The 16,885-nt window shown below is 67.2% G+C and overlaps 2 protein-coding genes across 3 annotated transcripts; one reads left to right on the plus strand and one right to left on the minus strand.

Annotated features, from left to right (window-relative positions):
* Positions 1–871: 871 nt before the first annotated feature.
* Positions 872–4,143, minus strand: ASB8 (ankyrin repeat and SOCS box containing 8). Of its 2 annotated transcripts, XM_064474469.1 has the most exons (4): positions 3,716–4,143; positions 3,268–3,292; positions 2,356–2,460; positions 872–1,859 (listed from the first exon to the last, which is right to left on the minus strand). In XM_064474469.1, exons 1-4 carry the CDS (start codon positions 3,892–3,894, stop codon positions 1,227–1,229), a joined length of 942 nt encoding a protein of 313 aa, XP_064330539.1. In that variant the 5' UTR covers positions 3,895–4,143; the 3' UTR covers positions 872–1,226. The 2 variants fall into 2 exon arrangements, with proteins under 2 accessions (XP_064330539.1, XP_064330538.1); XM_064474468.1 differs by lacking the exon at positions 3,268–3,292 and having other exon boundaries at positions 3,741–4,141.
* A 1,661-nt stretch (positions 4,144–5,804) lies between these two features.
* Positions 5,805–16,492, plus strand: LOC135317767 (zinc finger protein 497-like). Its single transcript, XM_064474178.1, has 7 exons — positions 5,805–6,151; positions 6,538–6,650; positions 8,764–9,334; positions 12,645–13,406; positions 14,005–14,087; positions 15,382–15,483; positions 15,599–16,492. Exons 2-7 carry the CDS (start codon positions 6,572–6,574, stop codon positions 16,402–16,404), a joined length of 2,403 nt encoding a protein of 800 aa, XP_064330248.1. The 5' UTR covers positions 5,805–6,151; positions 6,538–6,571; the 3' UTR covers positions 16,405–16,492.
* Positions 16,493–16,885: the final 393 nt, after the last annotated feature.

Below are 16,885 nucleotides of genomic sequence, written 5' to 3' on the forward strand. Positions count from 1 at the left end.
CGACCCCCTGCGCTCCCTCGCTGACCCCGGCCGCGAGCGTGCGACACACACACCTTCCAGCACGCGGCGAGCTGTTTATTTCCGTGAATACGTGACGGTGCGTGCGGGGACGCCGCCGGCGCCGGGAGCGAGCCGTGCCAGAGAGCGGGCGCTGCCCGCGGGGGTCCTGCCCGGTGCCCCGCTGCCAGGACGTCCTCACGCCTCCGCCTAAAATCTGTAGGTACACACACATAAATAAAGCCAACAACGAAACGGTGGGTTGACAGCACAAAACCAAAGCTAAGGAAGAGCTCGGGTGGGTTATTTGCGTTGTAGATGGGAGGGAGACCTCGCCTCTGGGGCACGGAGCGCTCCGTGCTCTGAGCACAGCTACTCCGGAGAGGGAGGGAAACATTTCGCCCCCTCACAGGCATCGCAGCCCCCACAAAGTAGTGGGTTTTGAGGTGCTCCCACCCTTCTCCCCTCTACAGCGCAGGTGCACCTTAAAAATTATAGATACGAAGGAAAAAAAAACCCTACTTCCAGGTGCTGAAGGGACGCCTCGTGTCTGCCCAAAGCGCGGGGAGCCCCAGACAGACAGACAGACTCTGCCCCGTCTGCGGGGTGTTGTGCCGCGGCGGCTGCGCGCGGGCGTTAGCGAAGGTGCCAGCCCGCACCGTTACACAAGGTACAGGCTCGCTACGCGCGCTTAGGGTGGGCTTTGCCACCGGGCATCCAGCCGACACGTCCCACAGGACTTCGCCGGGTCAGACAACACCTTCCTGCCTCAGGTCCTTCAAAGAAGGTGGGTTTCTATGTTCTCCCACACCTCGAAAGCTTTTTGTTCCCCAAGGTCTGCCCCAACACAAAAAAAAAGGGAAAAAAGACCATGTTAATCCAACAGCTGGGATATAATTTGCCGTTAAAGGGGGATCGTTCATCTCACAAGGCCAAAATCGGGGCGGGGAGAGCGCGTGGGGAGGAGGCGCCGAGCAGGCGCTGTGGGCAGAGAGGCAACGTGGAGCCGTGGGTGAGCGGCACCGGTGGATCCCCGCTGCTCTGCGCCGGCTCAGGCGGGAAGAGCGGAGCAGGATGAAAACCGGGACGGCGACCGGGAAGGGGAACCTGGCACCCGCGAGTCCCAAACCAAGCGAGCGGTCAACCTCGTTCCGGGTGCTGCCGTGAGGAGGCGGTGACGAAGGGAGCCGAACGCCGGCAGGGAAGAGCCCCGGCGCCTCGTCTCTCGCTTAGCTAAGGAGCAACACGTACTCCTTCAGGCAGGTGGGCAAGGGCAGCTGCTTCACCGCCTCCGGCAGGAACCGCACGCCCAGGCTGCGGCGCACGGCGTAACGCGACAGCGTCTGTAGGGTGCCGGGGGCCGAGCAGAGCAGGGTGAGCTTTTCGCAGAGCTGCTGATCCCTTGTCACCTCCCAGGGCATGCTGCCGTTTTTTCTCAGCTCAAAATGTCCGATAGCTCGATGGAGAAGATCAAAGCAGGAATCCTCGCGCTCCGTACCCAATCCCCGGACCAGCAACGCCACCAACCGCGAGATGGGGGTTTGGCCTTTCAAATTAACCACCCGGACCTCCGCCCCGAAGTCGAGGAGGATGCTGACGCTCTCCAGGTTACCCTTCATGGCCGCCCAGCTGAGCGGCGTGTCGTTGTTGTAATCGCGGGCGTTCACCAGGGCGCCGTTCTCCAGCAGCGACCGCACGCACTCGGCGTTGTTCTTGAAGGCGGCCCAGTGGAGCGGGGTGTCCTTGTTGCCGTCCAGCGCGTTGGGGTTGGCCCCGTACTCCAGGAGGATTTCCACGCAGGTTTCGTCCTTTTCCGCCGCGTAGTGAAGGGCTGTTCGGTTGTAGCCGTCCAGGGCGTTGACCTGCAGGAGAAAGGGAGGGAGGAGAAAGGGTTTGGGGGTCGCTGGGGTACGCCAGCTCCTGCCGGCATCAGGGGAAGCTCCACCGGCGCTGCGTGAAAGCGTTTCCACATCCCAAATTCAGCGGATGGGAAAATGAGGGAGGGAGTGGGGGATACGACCTGCCAGCGGCAAAAGGGAAGGGCCAAAAATCAGGCAATATGTAGTTTTCCATTCTCCCTTCTGGCTTCCACCGCAAAACCACCCTCCCTCCCCAGACGAGCGGGCACCCCGAGATCTCAGGCACAAACTTTTCACTCCCTACTGGCACGATAAACCTTCACCTGAGCCCATTTTGCCCTAAGAGGAGGCAGAAAACCGGCACTGCTTAAAACCATCACCTCCAATCTCAGCCGTTTATCAGCACCCGCCGCCACCTCCCGAATTCCCAGCCCTTTTTCAAAGGAACCTTTGCATTTTGGGTTTTTTTAACGCGGTTTTGTTTATTCAAAGCCTTTACCTCCGCTCCCTTCTGCAGCAGCAGCTCGACGCAGTCGGCGTCAGCCACCATACAGGCGCAGTGCAGCGGTTTCAGGGTGCCGTGCATGCAGTTCACATCCGCGCCCTGCGAGAAGACAGGAAACCACAGCCGGGATTAGCAAAGCCACCCGCTCTTGGCCCTTTTCCACCCCCAAGCCAGCAGCTGATGCACCTTGATTTGCGTCGTTAGAAAAGGTTTATTAATAGATATCCGGCATAACATTCCCACGCAAGTTTTTTTCAGGCTGGGCACCACGGTTGCACAGAGCTCCCCGCCGGGCAGAAGCGCTCGACAGTCTGTGTCCCTGCTCCCAGCCTTGATTTTCATTAATTCATCATCACTAAATGATGCCTGAGAGAACCTGGGTGCTGCAGGGCTCTGGCGTAACCCGTGCAGACGTTCGCCGTCCGCACGCCGGCTCTGTGCTCCGGCAGGATCACGAGCAACGGCTGGTGCGAGGTTTGGGAAGGCGAGCGGGACACTCTGCCTCCAGTAAATAAACCGGCTGTCAATCAAAAGCCACCGCAGCTGCCCTGGGAGCATCCCAGCCCGGGGCTGAACCCAGAGGCCTGTCGGCTTTGAAAGGGGTGTCTCCGAGGAGGTTTAAGATGCTCAGTGGAGCCTTCGCCACCCAAAATAGCTCAGCAGCTGCCCAGATCAGCCAGAATCACAGCATGGCAGGGGTTGGCAGGGCCCTCGGGAGCTCACCCCATCCCACCCCCTGCCCGAGCAGGCACCCCCAGAGCAGGGGCACAGGACCGCGTCCAGGCAGGGTGTGAATGTCTCCAGGGAAGGGACCCCACAGCCTCTCTGGGCAGCCTGTGCCCCTGCTCTGGCACCCGCACAGGGAAGGGGTTTGTCTTCATATTCAGGTGGCAGCTCTGCGCTGGCCTTGCTCGAGCAGCTCCCGGCCCTTCTTGACCTGGGGGGCCCAGAACTGGCCGCAGCCCCCCAGATGTGGCCTCACTGGGGCAGAGCAGAGGGGGAGGAGAACCCCCCTCGCCCTGTTGGCCACACTCCTTTCAATGCCCCCCAGGGCACTGCCGGCCCCCTCAGCCCCAAGGGCCCGGTGCTGGCTCAGGGTCACCTCGCTGCCCCCCAGCACCCCCAGGACCCTCTCGGCAGAGCCGCGCCCCAGCCGGTCACCCCAACCTGTGCCGGTGCGGGGGGCTGTTCCCCCCCAGGGGCAGGACCTCGCACTCCTGTCGCTGTTGTCAGGCGCAAATCGAAGCCCGGACGCCAAACGGGGGGTGCGGCACGGGAATCCCCCGCAGCAACGGGGCACCCCGTCGGCTCCCGGGGGAGGGGTGTGGGATCGCCCCTCGACCGCCCCCCCGACCGCCCCGCAGCGCCCCGGGGCTCACCCTGCCGATGAGATCCTCCACGTTGTCCCGCGGGAAGGAGCGGATGGCGGCGATCGTGCGGATGAGCCGCTCCGACAGAGAATACTTGCTCTGGATGCTCTGCATGATGTACCACATAGTGCGGGGCAAGCGGACGGACGGACGGACGCCGCATGCCCCGGGGGCTGCCCCGCCGAGCCCCCGCCCCGGTGACAGGCCCTGACGGGGCCTCCCCCGCCGCGGCGGGAGGAGCTGCTCGGGAAGCGGGGGGTCCCGGGGGATCTCAGAGGAGTCCCGGGGGGGTCCCGAGGGGTCTCAGGGGGTCCCGGGAGGGGTCCCGGGGATCCCAGCGCCGCCGCTCCCGGCGCGACGGGAGGCGGAAACAGGCCGCCACCCGGAAGTGACTGGATACGCAACGACGCATGCGCAGCCAAACGCCCCGCCTCTTCTCCGCCCCCCCCTCCGCCAATCCGACTCCCGGCTTCCCTCGAGGCTCCGCCTCCTCCCGGATAGGCAATCCCCGCCCTCCGAGGTCCCGCCCCCCCGCCACCGTTCTTTCTACTCCTCCAATTGCCAGCCGCTCCCGCACGTAAACCCCGCCCCCCTCCCCGCTCTCCACCAATCCGCTCTCTCCCAGAGCAGCCGCAGCTGGAAGCGCTGTGGGGACCCTGGGGAACTCCCGCCCCCGGCGTCACCACGGCAACGGGGCCTGGCGCACCCCGGGGAAACAGCCGTGCTGGGTGACACCGGGGTGTCCGTGGGAGGGTGACACTGGGGTGTCCCTGCGCTGGGTGACACCGGGGTGTCCCAGCACTGGGTGACAGGGGGGTGTCCCTGCGCTGGGTGACACTGGGTGTCCCTGTGAGGGTGACACCGGGGTGTCCCTGCGCTGGGTCACACCAGGATATCACTGTGGGGATGGGGTGTTTGTCTGACTGTTAGGGACAGTCAGACGGTGGCTGAGCTGGGGACAGGTCTGTGCCCGGGTGTGCCAACTCCTCCTGCCTCGGACACCTGAGCGGGCTGTCACTGCAGCCCAGCCCCGTCACACGGGCTGGCTCAGCAGCCTGCGGGGTGACAGCCCAGCCCAGGGGTGACCCAACACCCCGACATGGTGACAGCCCAGCCCAGGGGCAACCCAACACCCCAGCATGGTGACAGCTGAGATTAGGGGTGACCCAACACCCTGATAGGGTGACAGCCCAGCATGGGGGTGACCCAGCAGCCTGATGGGTGACAGCTGAGCTCGAGGGGTGACCCAACACCCTGACTCAGTGACACCCTGGCCAGGTGACGCTGGGAGTCACACCCCCAAACCTGTTCCCTGGGGGGGGGTCACTGAGCCTCCTGTGCCGTGGCACGTAACCCCCCGCAGTGACCGTTGCTGCCAGCTCACACCGCCACCAGTTCAAACCAGTGACTCCCAGTCCGGCTGCTTCCCCCAGCCAACAGCCGCCAGCCCAACCCTCGCTCGGGGCGGGAAGGGTTAAAACCATAGAGCTGAGCAAGAACGGGTGGGAGCTGGGGGTCCCTCCTGTCCGGGGGGGTCCCCAATGGGGGGGGGGGGGGGCACTGAGTGCCCCCATCTTCCTCCCATGTCCCCCCTCCCGGCAGCTCCACCCAGCTGCAAACATCTGGTGGGAGAGTTTGGGGAGGGCTGGAGGACCCCAACTCTCAGCCCACCCCCCTCTCTAGCTGCCAACGTCTGGTTGAATTGGGGTGTTGGGGGGTGCACTGACACCCCCCCCCCCATTTTGTCCTGTCCCCCTCACCCAGCTGCAAGCAGTTGGTGGGGTGTTTGGGGGGGAGGGGGCGCAGTCGGAGCCATGTCCCCCCCCTTGTCCCCACCAGCTGCCAACATCTGGTGCCATGCAGGATTAGGGGGGCAAAAGACCCCCCGCAAGCCCCCCAAATCCACCTCCAAGCCTCAAACCCCCCAGACCCCAGAAGAGTCCTTTCCGCCCGCCAGTGCCCCCACAAAGCCAGGCACACTGCGGGTGGGGTGAGGGAGGGGTTAGACACCCCAAGCCCCCCCCCCCCCCCAGACACACCGGGGTGGGGGGGGAGCACCCCAAGCCCCCCCACCCCTGCTCGTCCCACCGCCGAGCCCAGGCCCGCGATGGCGGGGACCCCCCCCCCCACCTCCTCCTGCACCCCACCCGGTGAGGGGGGGGTTGGGGGCCGTTCCCCATAGCGGGGTGGGGGACACGGACAGACACGCGGGGCCGGTGGCGGGGGGCCGCAGCCCCCCGGCCATAGAGCTGCGCCACCCGGCAGCCGGCGGGCGCCGAGGGCGGCCATGCGGGGAGGCCCTTCCGCTCGCGGCCGCCCCGCGCCCCGCTCCGGCTCCGGCCCACCCGCCGCTCCCCGCCGCCACCCCCGGGGCCCCCCCCGGGCCCCCCCCGGGCCCCCCGGCCCCGCCGGCCGCAGCGGTGAGTCGTGGCCAGGGAAACCCCCCGAAAAGGAAAGCGGACAGGGACCCCCACCCCACCCCCCCCTTTTCCCCTTCCCGGTGCCCCCCGAGATGGCGGCGATGCTCGGGGCAGAGTCGGGGGGAGCGTAGCCCACCCCCCAGCTTGGGGGGGGCCCTCCATGTGAGGAGTGGGGGGCATAGCGGGGGGGTGCTGTTGGGATGGGGAGGGGGATGCTTCAAGCCCCAACCCCTGGCCTTGGTGGCCCCCTCCCCTCAGCATCAGGAGAGGAAACTGAGGCACGGAGAAGTTCGGGGCTCCCCTTGGGGTGCAGCCGGGACCCCCCCCCTTGGGGTGCCCTCGCATCACCCCATCTCTTTGCCTGCTCCTTCCCCCCCCCCGGGCAGGGTCCCCCCGTCTGAGCGTGCTGGGACAGCGGCGATGGACACGGAGGGGGAGCCGTCTGCCCGGGACCCCCAGGACCCCCGGGACGCCGAGCTGCCGGAGGGGACCTCCGCAGGTGAGCCCCCCCAAAAGTGGCACCCAGCTCGGCTGGGGTGTCCCCATGTGGGGTGCCCCCGCGGCGACGCAGGGAGTGGGGTGGTGAGTCCTTTTTGGGGGTCCCCTGTGGATCTGCCCCGACCCAGCAATGTGGGGATACCCCGACCTCGTGGCATGGGGATCCCCCAGTCCTGGCGGGTGGAGGGACCCCGATTCCGGAGGGTGTGGGTGTCTCATTCCCATGGCATGGGGTACCCCGATCCTGGGGTGCGGGGATGTCCTAGGGGAGCCAGGGATGTCCCATTCCCATGGCATGGCATTACCCCAATCCCAAGATATGGGGGTGCCCCAGTCCCACAGCAAGGGGATACCCCAGTCCTGGGGTGCAGGGGCGTCCCATTGCCATGGCACAGATGTACCACAATCCCAGGGTTTGGGGGTGCCCTGATCCCCCAAGAAGAGGATGCTCTGGTCCTGGAGTGCCCTGGTCCCTCAGAGCAGGGACACCCCATCCCCCCGGCATAGGGACACCCCGATCCCCGGGTACAGGGGTGCCCCAACCCCACAGCATGGGGATGCCCCCATCGGGGGGTGCACGGGCATCCCAATTGCACAGTGAGGGGGTGCCCCGATGTTGGGGTTCAGGGAGGTCCCAATTCTGTGCACAGGTATGTTCCAGTCCTGGGGTGCAGGGGTACCCCATTCCTGTGGCACTGAGACACCCCAGTCCTGGGGTGCAGGGGTGTCCTGATCACATGACATGGGAACACCCTGATTTGGGGGTGCAGGGGTGTCCCAGTGTCATGGGTGTGGGGATGTCCCAGTTGTGGGGTGCAGGGGTGCCCCATTGCTATAGCATGGGGACACTTCAATCCTGGGGTACAGGGATGTCCCAGTCACATACCATGGGGGTGCCCCGATCCTGGGGTGCAGGGGTGCCCCACTCCCACACCATGGGGATGCTCCAATCCCGGGGTGCAGGGGTGCCCCGCTCCCACACCATGGGGATGCTCCGATCTTGGGGTGCCCTTGGCCCTGCTCCCACGCCATGGGGGTGCCCCAATCCTGGGGTGCAGGGGTGCCCCGCTCCCACACCATGGGGACGCCCTGATCCTGGGGTGCAGGGGTGCCCCGCTCCCACATCATGGGGATGCTCTGATCTTGGGGTGCCCTTGGCCCCGCTCCCACACCATGGGGACGCCCCAGACCCGGGGTGCAGGGGTGCCCCGCTCCCACACCATGGGGGTGCCCCAATCCCAGGGTACAGGGGTGCCCCCGCTGCCACACCAAGGGCTTTCCTGGTCCCCCAACTCCAGCCGTGGTTTGCGGATGGAAGCCGGGGTCGGGGTGCCCCGCGGCGGTACCTCCTCCCGCACCCCGAGCCCTGGCGCTTGTCCCCGGCGGGGCCGCGGCGGGTCGGTGGGGTCACACAGCCGGGCTGGGCCAGGGGCAAACCCCGGGCTTGGGGGTGGGAGAGGGGGTCACTGCTCTCCCCAGAGCGGAGACGGGTGCGGAAGGTGGAAAAGGGTCGGAGAGGGGGCGACGGGGAAGGGTCAGAGGGGACGGAGCAGGTACGGATGGGATGGGGAGGGGGCAGAGGGGATGGGGAAGGTGGAAAAGGGATGGGGAAGGTGGAAAAGGGATGGGGAAGGTGGAAAAGGGGTGGGGAAGGGGCAGCGGTGGTGGGGAAGGGCCAGAGGGGATGGAGCAGGTACAAATGGGATAGAGAAGGGGCAGAGGGGATGGGGAAGGGGCAGAGGGCACTGGGAAGGTGGAAAAAGGATGGAGAAGGGGTGGTGGGGATGGAGAAGTTGGAAAAGGGATGGAGAGGGGCCAGAGAAGGGGCAGAAGGGATGGAGAGGGGCCAGAGGGGATGGGGAACAGGCAGTGGGGATGGGGAAGGGATAGTGGGGATGGAGAGGGGCCAGAGGGGATGGAGAAGGTGGAAAAGGGATGGAGAGAGGGCGATGGGGAAGGGTCAGAGGGGATGGAGAAGGGGAACAAGGGATGGGGAAGGGGCAAACGGGACGGGGAAGGCACAGAGGGGACGCAGCCCTGGGCCCATCCCCACGCCCTCGGTGCCAGCCGTCCCCGCGCCGTCCTGCCGGTGCCCAGCTCTCCTCTCCCCGCAGCCCACCCCAGCCCGCCGGGCTCCGGCAGCGAAGCGCCAGGCCGCCCGGCAAGGCCGCGACGGAAAGCGCCGGCACGTCGACCGGCCAAAACGCCGGGTCACCCGGGGGGGCTGGGACCGCTGAAGGAGCTGCTGGGGCTGCGGGGGGGTCGCCTGCGCCCCACCATCTGCAGCGAGTGCGGGAAAGGTTTCAGCCGCAGCTCGGACCTGGCGCGTCACCAGATCACCCACACCGGGGAGAAGCCCTACACCTGCGGCGCTTGCGGCAAAGGCTTCAGCCAAAACTCCAACCTGGTCACCCACCAACGTATCCACACCGGCGAGAAGCCCTACGCCTGCGGCGCTTGCGGCAAGCGTTTCAGCGAGAGCTCGGCCCTCATCCAGCATCAGCGGACGCACACCGGCGAGAAACCCTACAGTTGTGGCGAGTGCGGGAAACGCTTCAGCGTCAGCTCCAACCTCATCCGCCACCGCCGCACCCACACCGACGAGAAGCCCTACATCTGCGGGGAGTGCGGGGACGGCTTTCGCCACAAGTCCCAGCTCCGACGGCATCAGAAGCTTCACGCCGCGTGACGGGGACCGGGACGCCGGGACGGGGACCGGGACGCCGGGATGGGGACGCCGGGATGGGGATACTGGGGTGGGGATGCAGGGATGAGGATGGCTTTCGGGGTGCATCCCCAGCAAGGGGGACCAGCATCGCCGCGGCGAGCGCTGGGGACTGCGGCGGCCGGGAACGGGGCTGGCTGCTCCCGCGGCGGAGCGGGGGGGGCCGGTGCCTGCAACCCCGAGCACCCCAAAAGCCAGCGAGGGTGGGAGCGTGGGGTGCGGGGTTGGGGCGCGCGGGTGCGCCGACGAGATCAATAAAAGATCCCCGAGCAGCAGCGCTGGCCGAGCATCGTCCCGCCACGCGGTTTTTGGGGACGGCCCCGGGGGGAGTGGGGGCGGGGGGGGGGGGGAACGCCATGGTGGCGGCAGCGACGGCGCGATCCCGGCGACGCCAACGCCGCCATGGAAAGGCTTTTCCCGTCCTCCTGCTCGCGGCTGGAGCGGAGCCGGGTGCCGCGGTGCCAGGTGCCCCGTGGGGATGGCTCCCACGCCGGCTGCCGCCACGCGCCCGCACGCGCCACCCAACCTCCCCGGGGCAGGGATGGGGACGGGGACCCTCCGCTCCCCACCCTCGCACCCCCCCCCAAACCCTCCCGGGGGGTGCGGGGGCTCAGAGGGGTGCAGAAGGGGACGCTGAAGGCACCCCCAAAGCCCCGGGGCCGCTGCAAAGCCGGGCACGATCCCGCTAACGAAGGCGCCGGCCTCGTTGCATAATTTCCAACCATTTTTTTTTTGCCGGGGGGGGCGGGAAACGCGCGGGGTTGGAGCCAGAGCCGTTACACAAAGCAGAGGGGATTATGGGGGGGGGGGCGGCTCCAGCTGATTGTTTTTCTCCTCGTCTCCCCCCCCCAAAAAAAAAACCAACCTCCTGAAACCCACCCCCCCGCCCCAAATCCTCCTGCGCGGGAATATTTTCCAAGCGGAGCGGGAAAGAAAAAAACCAAACCAACTGAATCCATAATTCCCCGTCACCGGGGTGGGGGGGGGGGGGCCAAACCCCCCATCCTCCCCACTGGGACCCATCGCTCGGCTGTGTGGGTTTTGGGGGTGTCGTGGCTGAGACCCCCCTCTTCTTTCTCCTTCCCAAGGTTTTGACCCCATTTTTGCTCGCCGAGCGGAAAAAAGCATCCGGCTCGCGGCGAGGCGGCAGCAGGGCCGGGGGAATGGGATGACGCTGGGACCTTCCTGTTCCCGGCCTCCCCCGAACGCCAGCCTCGCGCCCGGGGGGCCAGCGCCAAGCCTCGCACCCCGAAACCCCTCATCGGGGACACCCCCCCCCACCCAAACCCTTCGTCATCCCCTCCCAGACCCCACCGCGCCATCCCATCCTTCGGCCTCGGAGAGGTGAGTTGGAGGCCGGCGGCGCTGGGGTGGGGGTGGGGGGGCGACAGGGATGAGCCGCCGTCCTTGGGTTGGCTTTGGGGGGGAGAAGGGGGGGAAGGAGAGTGGGGGACCCCCCCCCCAAAAAAAAGAGACACCCCCCATTTCTTGGGTTGGGGGAGCCGCTGGCGAGGGGCTGGGGAGCGGCGGTGGTTGGGGGGGGGTCGAGTGTTTCGGCTTTCCTTTGTGCCTCGCGGCCCCGCCGCCATGGCCCCCCCCCAAAAAAAAATAAATGGGGGGTGGGGGGGGGCAACTGAGGCACGGAATGGGGATGGGGTGGGGAGGGCGAAGGCGGGGGGCTGGGGGCTGCAGCGCCCGTGCCCCCCCCACAGGGCGATGCTGCAAAAGCCCTTCCCCCCCAACACAGATGAGGGCAGGGGGCTCGGCTCGCCCCCCCCCAGCCCCATTTGCCCCCCAAAACAGGGCAGTTTGTGTGGGGAGTGGTTCTGCCCCTTCTTTCTTGTGCTGCTCCCCAATTTGGGGGGGGGGCAGTTTAGGGTCAAAGGACGCACCTTGGGGAGGCTGGGGGGGGGGTCGCTGCGTCGTGCCTCAGTTTCCCCCACCCCGGGGGTGGCACTGGCTGGAAATTTGACTTTTTCAGCCCATTTAGACCCCGAAGAGCCACAGACCCCCCCCAGACCCCCTGAGCGGGGTCCCCGAGTGCTGGCGGGCAGAGCTGGGGGGGTCTCGAGTGTGGGTGGGGGTCCCTGGGAGGGGACCCGGCACCCCCCGACACCCTGGGGTTGGCATTTGGGCTCTGTGTGCCCGGGGTGGGGGGTGAGGAAGGGTCCTTGGGGGGGCACTGGGCAGCTCGGGGGGGGCATGGGGAAACCTGAGGGGGGCACTGGGCAGCTCTGGGGGTGCGCTGAGCATCTTTGTGGGGGCACTAGGAAACTCGGGGGGGCACACTGGGCAGATTTGGGGGTGCACTGAGCATCTTTGGGGGGCACAGGGAAAGCTGGGGGGGTGCATTGGGCAGCTTCGGGGGGGCACTGGGAAACTTGGGGGGCACTGAGAACCTTTGGGGGTGTGCTCGGCAGCTTGGGGGTGCATTGAGCATCTTTGGGGTGCCCCAGGCAACCAGAGGGTGCCCTGGGCATCTTTGGGGGGGGCACTGAGCATCTTGGGGGGGGGCACTAGGAAACTCGGAGGGGGGGGCACACTGGGAAGCTTTAGGGGGTGCACTGAGCATCTTTGGGGGGCACAGGGAAAGCTGGGGGGAGCATTGGGCAGCTTTGGGGGCCACTGGGAAACCTGGGGGGCACTGAGCACCTCTGGGGGTGCGTGTGCCCCTCTGGGGTGCCCCAGGTATCTGAGGGGGTCACAGGCACCCTTGGGGTGCACCACGCTCCATGGCAGGGGGGTGCAGGTGGCTTTGGGGTGCACTGGGCACCAACGGGGAGCCCCGGGAGGGGGACTGTGGGCACCTTCGGGGCGCACTGGGCATGCTGGGTGGGGGGCGAAGGCATTTTTGGGGTGCACCAGGTTCCCTGGAGGGGTGTGGGCATCTTTGGGTGCAGCGGGCACCCCAAGGGGGGGACTGTGGGTAACTTTGGGGTGCACAGGGCACCCTGGAGGGGATGTAGGCAACTTTGGGGTGCACTGAGCATCTTTGGGGTGGTGCAGGCACTGCTGGGGATGCCAGGAGGGGGGTACAGACACCTTTGGGGTACAGTGAGCATCCCGTGGATGCAGGCACTTTTGGGGTGCACCACGTACCCCAGGAGAAGGGTACAGGCACGTTGGGGGTGCACAGGGCATCCTGGGGAGGGGGCGCAGGTTTTTTTGGGGTGCACCGAGCATCTTGGGGGAGGTACAGGCACCAATGGGCACCTCGGGAGGGAGGACAGGCACTTTTGGGGTGCAGTGGGAAACGTGAGGGGGATGAAGACACTTTTGGGGTGCACTGAGCAGTGTCAGGGGTATGGCCACATTTGGGGTGCAGCAGGAACACTGGATGGGCGTTCAGGCACTTCTGGGGTGCACAAGGCCTGCCGGGAGAGGGGTACAGGCACCTTTGGGGTGCAGTGGGCATCCGGGGGCATGCAGCCACTTTTGGGGTGCATTGGGCACCCCAGGAGAGCAACACAGGCAACTTAGGGTGCACTGGGAACCTTGGGGGGGGGGGGGAAGGCAGGCATTTTGGAGGTGCACAAGGTACCCCGGGAAAGGGGCGCAGGGAGCTTTGGGGTGCACCGGGGGGGGGATGCAGACACTTTTGGGGTGCACAAGGGACCCCAGGAGGAGGATACAGGGACCGCTGGGTGCAAAAGGGGTGCAGGGAGCTTTGGGGTGCACCGGGGCGCATGCAGACACTTTTGGGGTGCACAAGGCACCCCAAGAGGGGGCGATGGGCACCGCTGCGCGCGAGGAGGGGCGCCCCGAGCACCCCAGGAAAGGGGTACGGGCGCCTTCGGGTGCAGCGGGCATCCGGGGGGGGGTGGGGGGTGTTTGCGCCGGCGTTTTTGGGGTGCTCCGGGCACCCTGCGGACCCTCCCCCGCCCCCCGAGGGGTCCCTCCGCGATGCCGCAGGGGTGCCCGCGGCCCGGCCCCCCCGGTCCCCCCCCCAGCCCCCCCGCGGGGGCCGGGCCGCCGGAGCCGCCGCCCCCTCGGGCCGGGCGAGCGGCGGAAGCGGCGGAGGCGGCGGGGCCGGTGAGCGCGGGGGCGGTGGGGGTGGGAACGACACCGGGGCCGCCCCTCCCCATCCCGGGGATGCTCGGGGGTCCCTCCGCCCCCTGCCCCCCACCCCGTGTCCCCCCAAGATGGCCCCGGCCGCCGTCCGGTACCGCCCCCCCCCCCGGCTGTGCCCGCAGGGAGGGGGCAGCGGTTCAGGGACCCTTCCCCCCCCGGTGCTGCAGGACCCCCGAGTTGGGGGGGGGCGGGCACGGGACCCCTGAGCTTGGGGGGGGGGTACCCCCACCCTGGTGGGATGTGCAGGGGCTGGGGGCTGTTTTCAGCCCCCCAAATCCGGGGGCGGGGGGGGGGCAGATCAATGGGGGGACACACAAGTATCACCCCCACCCCCCCCACCCCGGTACTGCAGGACCCCCGAGATGGGGGGGGGGACGGGCACGGGACCCCTGAGCTTGGGGGGGGGGTACCCCCACCCTGGTGGGATGTGCAGGGGCTGGGGGGTGTTTGCAGCCCCCCAAATCCGGGGGCGGGGGGGCAGAACCATGAGGGGCACACGTATGTCCCCCCCCCTCCAGCTGCAGGGCTGTGACTGCCCCCCCCCCCCGCCCCCCCCCAGGTCTCGGGGGTCGACGCCAGGGCAGAGCCGCGGCGCCGAGTCCGGAGCAGCAGCGGGACCCCCTGACCCCCCCGGGAGCCCAGGTAACGTGGGGGGAACGGGGGCGCAGGGGGATTCGGGGGGGGGGGGCACGAAGAGACTGGGGATCGCGCAGAGGGATGTTGGGGGGGGGCACAAAGGGATTTGGGGGGCACAGAGGAATTTGAGGGTGGCACAAAGGGACCCAGAGCAGCAGAAGGGGATTTTGGGGGGTCACAGAGGAATTTTGGGGGAGCACAGAGGGATTGGGGGGGCGCAGAGGGATTTGGGGTGGCACAGAGGGATTTGGGGCAGTACAGAGTCATCTTGGACTGGCAGAGAGGAATTTGGGGGCAGCACGGATTTTGGGGCGGCAGAATGGGATTTGGGGCATCAGAGGCATTTTGGGGGAGCACAGAGGGATTTTGGGGCTGCAGAAGCTGATTTGGGGGGCACAGAAGGATTTTAAGGTGGCAGAAGGGGATTTTGGGGTGGCAGAACAGGATTGGGGGGGCACAGAGGGATTTTGGGGCAGCACAGAGGCATTTTGGGGTGGCAGAAGGGGATTTGGAGGGGCACAGAGGGATTTGGGGTTGCAGAAGCTGATTTGGGGGGGCACAGAGGGATGTTGGGGTGCCAGAACAGGATTTGGGGGGGCACAGAGGGATTTTGGGGGCAGCACAGAGGGATCTTGGGGTGGCAGAACAGTATTTGGGGGGGCACAGAGGGATTTTGGGGCAGCACAGAGGCATTTTGGGGTGGCAGAAGGGGATTTGGAGGGGCACAGAGGGATTTTGGGGTGGCAGAACAGGATTTGGGGGGGCACAGAGGGATTTTGGGGCAGCACAGGGGCATTTGGGGGTGGCAGAACAGGATTTGGGGCAGCACAAAGGCATTTTGGGGTGGCAGAAGGGGATTTGGAGGGGCACAGAGGCATTTTGGGGTGGCAGAAGGGGATTTGGAGGGGCACAGAGGCATTTTGGGGTGGCAGAAGGGGATTTGGGGCAGCACAGAGGCATTTTGGGGTGGCAGAAGGGGATTTGGGGGGCAGCACAGAGGGATTTTGGTATGGCAGAACGGTATCTGGGGCGGGCACAGAGGGATTTGGGGGGAGCACAGAGGGAGCTGCCCCCCCCGGCAGCTCCCGTAGCCCCCCCGGCTCCCGGCACGCGCCGGTGCAGCCGGAGCACACAGGAACTGGCCGTGGCGCAACAGGAAACGAGATGCACAATGTCATCGGGCGGGAGGAATTTGGGATGGGTTTGGGGAGGCCCCGGAGGGCGGGGGGAGGGTCTCAGGCCGGGGGTGGTGGGCCCCGTGTCAGGTGCGGGGGGCTCAGGGCTCCCCGCTGCCCTGCAGGACACCGGGGTCCGCCGGCCGCCCCCATGGAGCAGGAGGAGCCCTGCGTGGTGGAGCTGCACGACTCGGACGAGGGGGACGTGGTCCGGAGGGTCTACATCGGTGAGGAGGGGGCGAAGGTCGGGGGGGAGGGGGGAAACCCATCCCCAGAGAGGGGTGCGTGTCCCCAGAGAGGGGTACGAGCCCCCTCCCCAGCCTCTCCCCCCACCCCCCACAGCTGACGACGGTATCGTGAGCGACTGCGAGGACGAGGTTCTGCCCCACGAGATCATCCAGACCGTCATCCCCCACAGCCCCCTGGCCCCCAAAACCAAAAAACGAGGGGGGCAGCCCAGCTCCGGTGCCACGACATCGACGGGGGGCTACGGCGAGGAGGAGGAGGGGGAAGGCGTGGGGGGGCGGCACCGGGGCGGCCGCCAGCGTCCCTTTATCTGCAACGAGTGCGGGAAGAGCTTCAACCACTGGTCGAAGCTGCTGCGGCACCAGCGGACTCACACCGGGGAGCGGCCCAGCACCTGCGGGGAGTGCGGCAAGAGCTTCAGCCAGAACTCGCACCTGGTTCAGCACCGCCGGACGCACACCGGGGAGAAGCCGTATCGCTGCGGGGACTGCGGCAAGAGCTTCAGCTGGAGCTCCAACCTCATCCAACACCAGCGCATCCACACTGGGGAGAAACCCTACACCTGCGGGCAGTGCGGGAAGAGCTTCACCCAGAGCAAGAACCTCATCAAGCACCAACGCACCCACTCGGGCGCCCGGCCCCATCGCTGCGGGCAGTGCGGCCGCGGCTTCACCCAGAGCACCAACCTGCTGAAGCATCAGCGGGTTCACGCCATCCGCGGGCAACCCTCGCCCTGCCCCGAGTGCGGGCAGAGCTGCCGCGACAGGGCCGAGCTGGAGCGGCACCGGGCGCAAGCCCACGGCCACGAGCCCTACATCTGCGTGGAGTGCGGGGAGAGCTTCGCCAAGAGCGCCACGCTCAACCGCCACAAGCGCGTCCACAAGCCCCTCTTCGTCCACTGAGAGCTGGGGGGAACGCGAGGGGGGACACACGGAGGGCGCTGCGGGCAGGGGGACGAGGCGACGCCGGGCTGGGGGACGCACGGAGGGCGCCGCGGGCAGGGGGACGCACGGAGGGCGCCGCGGGCAGGGGGACGAGGTGATGCCCAGCCCCACCGGACACCGCTGTGCTTTGCGTGAGCCCCAGGGGCCATGGGCTGACCTCCGTGAGCTCCCAGAGGAGTTGGACCCTATAGATGTATATATTGGGGGGAGGGGGGACACACACATGTAGGGTAGAAGCCAGGGGGTGCTGCCAGGCTGCCCCCGCGCCGGGGAGGGGAGCGCGGCTGGACGGGACCTCGGCCGCGGAATAAAGTTCTTCTGTCTAGAGGAACATGGATTATTGGGGGGTAAAAAGCCCCACTGGTGGGGTTCGGGGGGCCCAGCTGAGCCCTCAGAGCTGGAGATGGAGGAAGCAGCACGACTGCCAGGATAAAGCTGC

The sequence above is a fragment of the Phalacrocorax carbo genome, chromosome 27, assembly GCF_963921805.1.
Source record: "Phalacrocorax carbo chromosome 27, bPhaCar2.1, whole genome shotgun sequence".
Classification (NCBI taxonomy): Eukaryota; Metazoa; Chordata; class Aves; order Suliformes; family Phalacrocoracidae; genus Phalacrocorax; species Phalacrocorax carbo.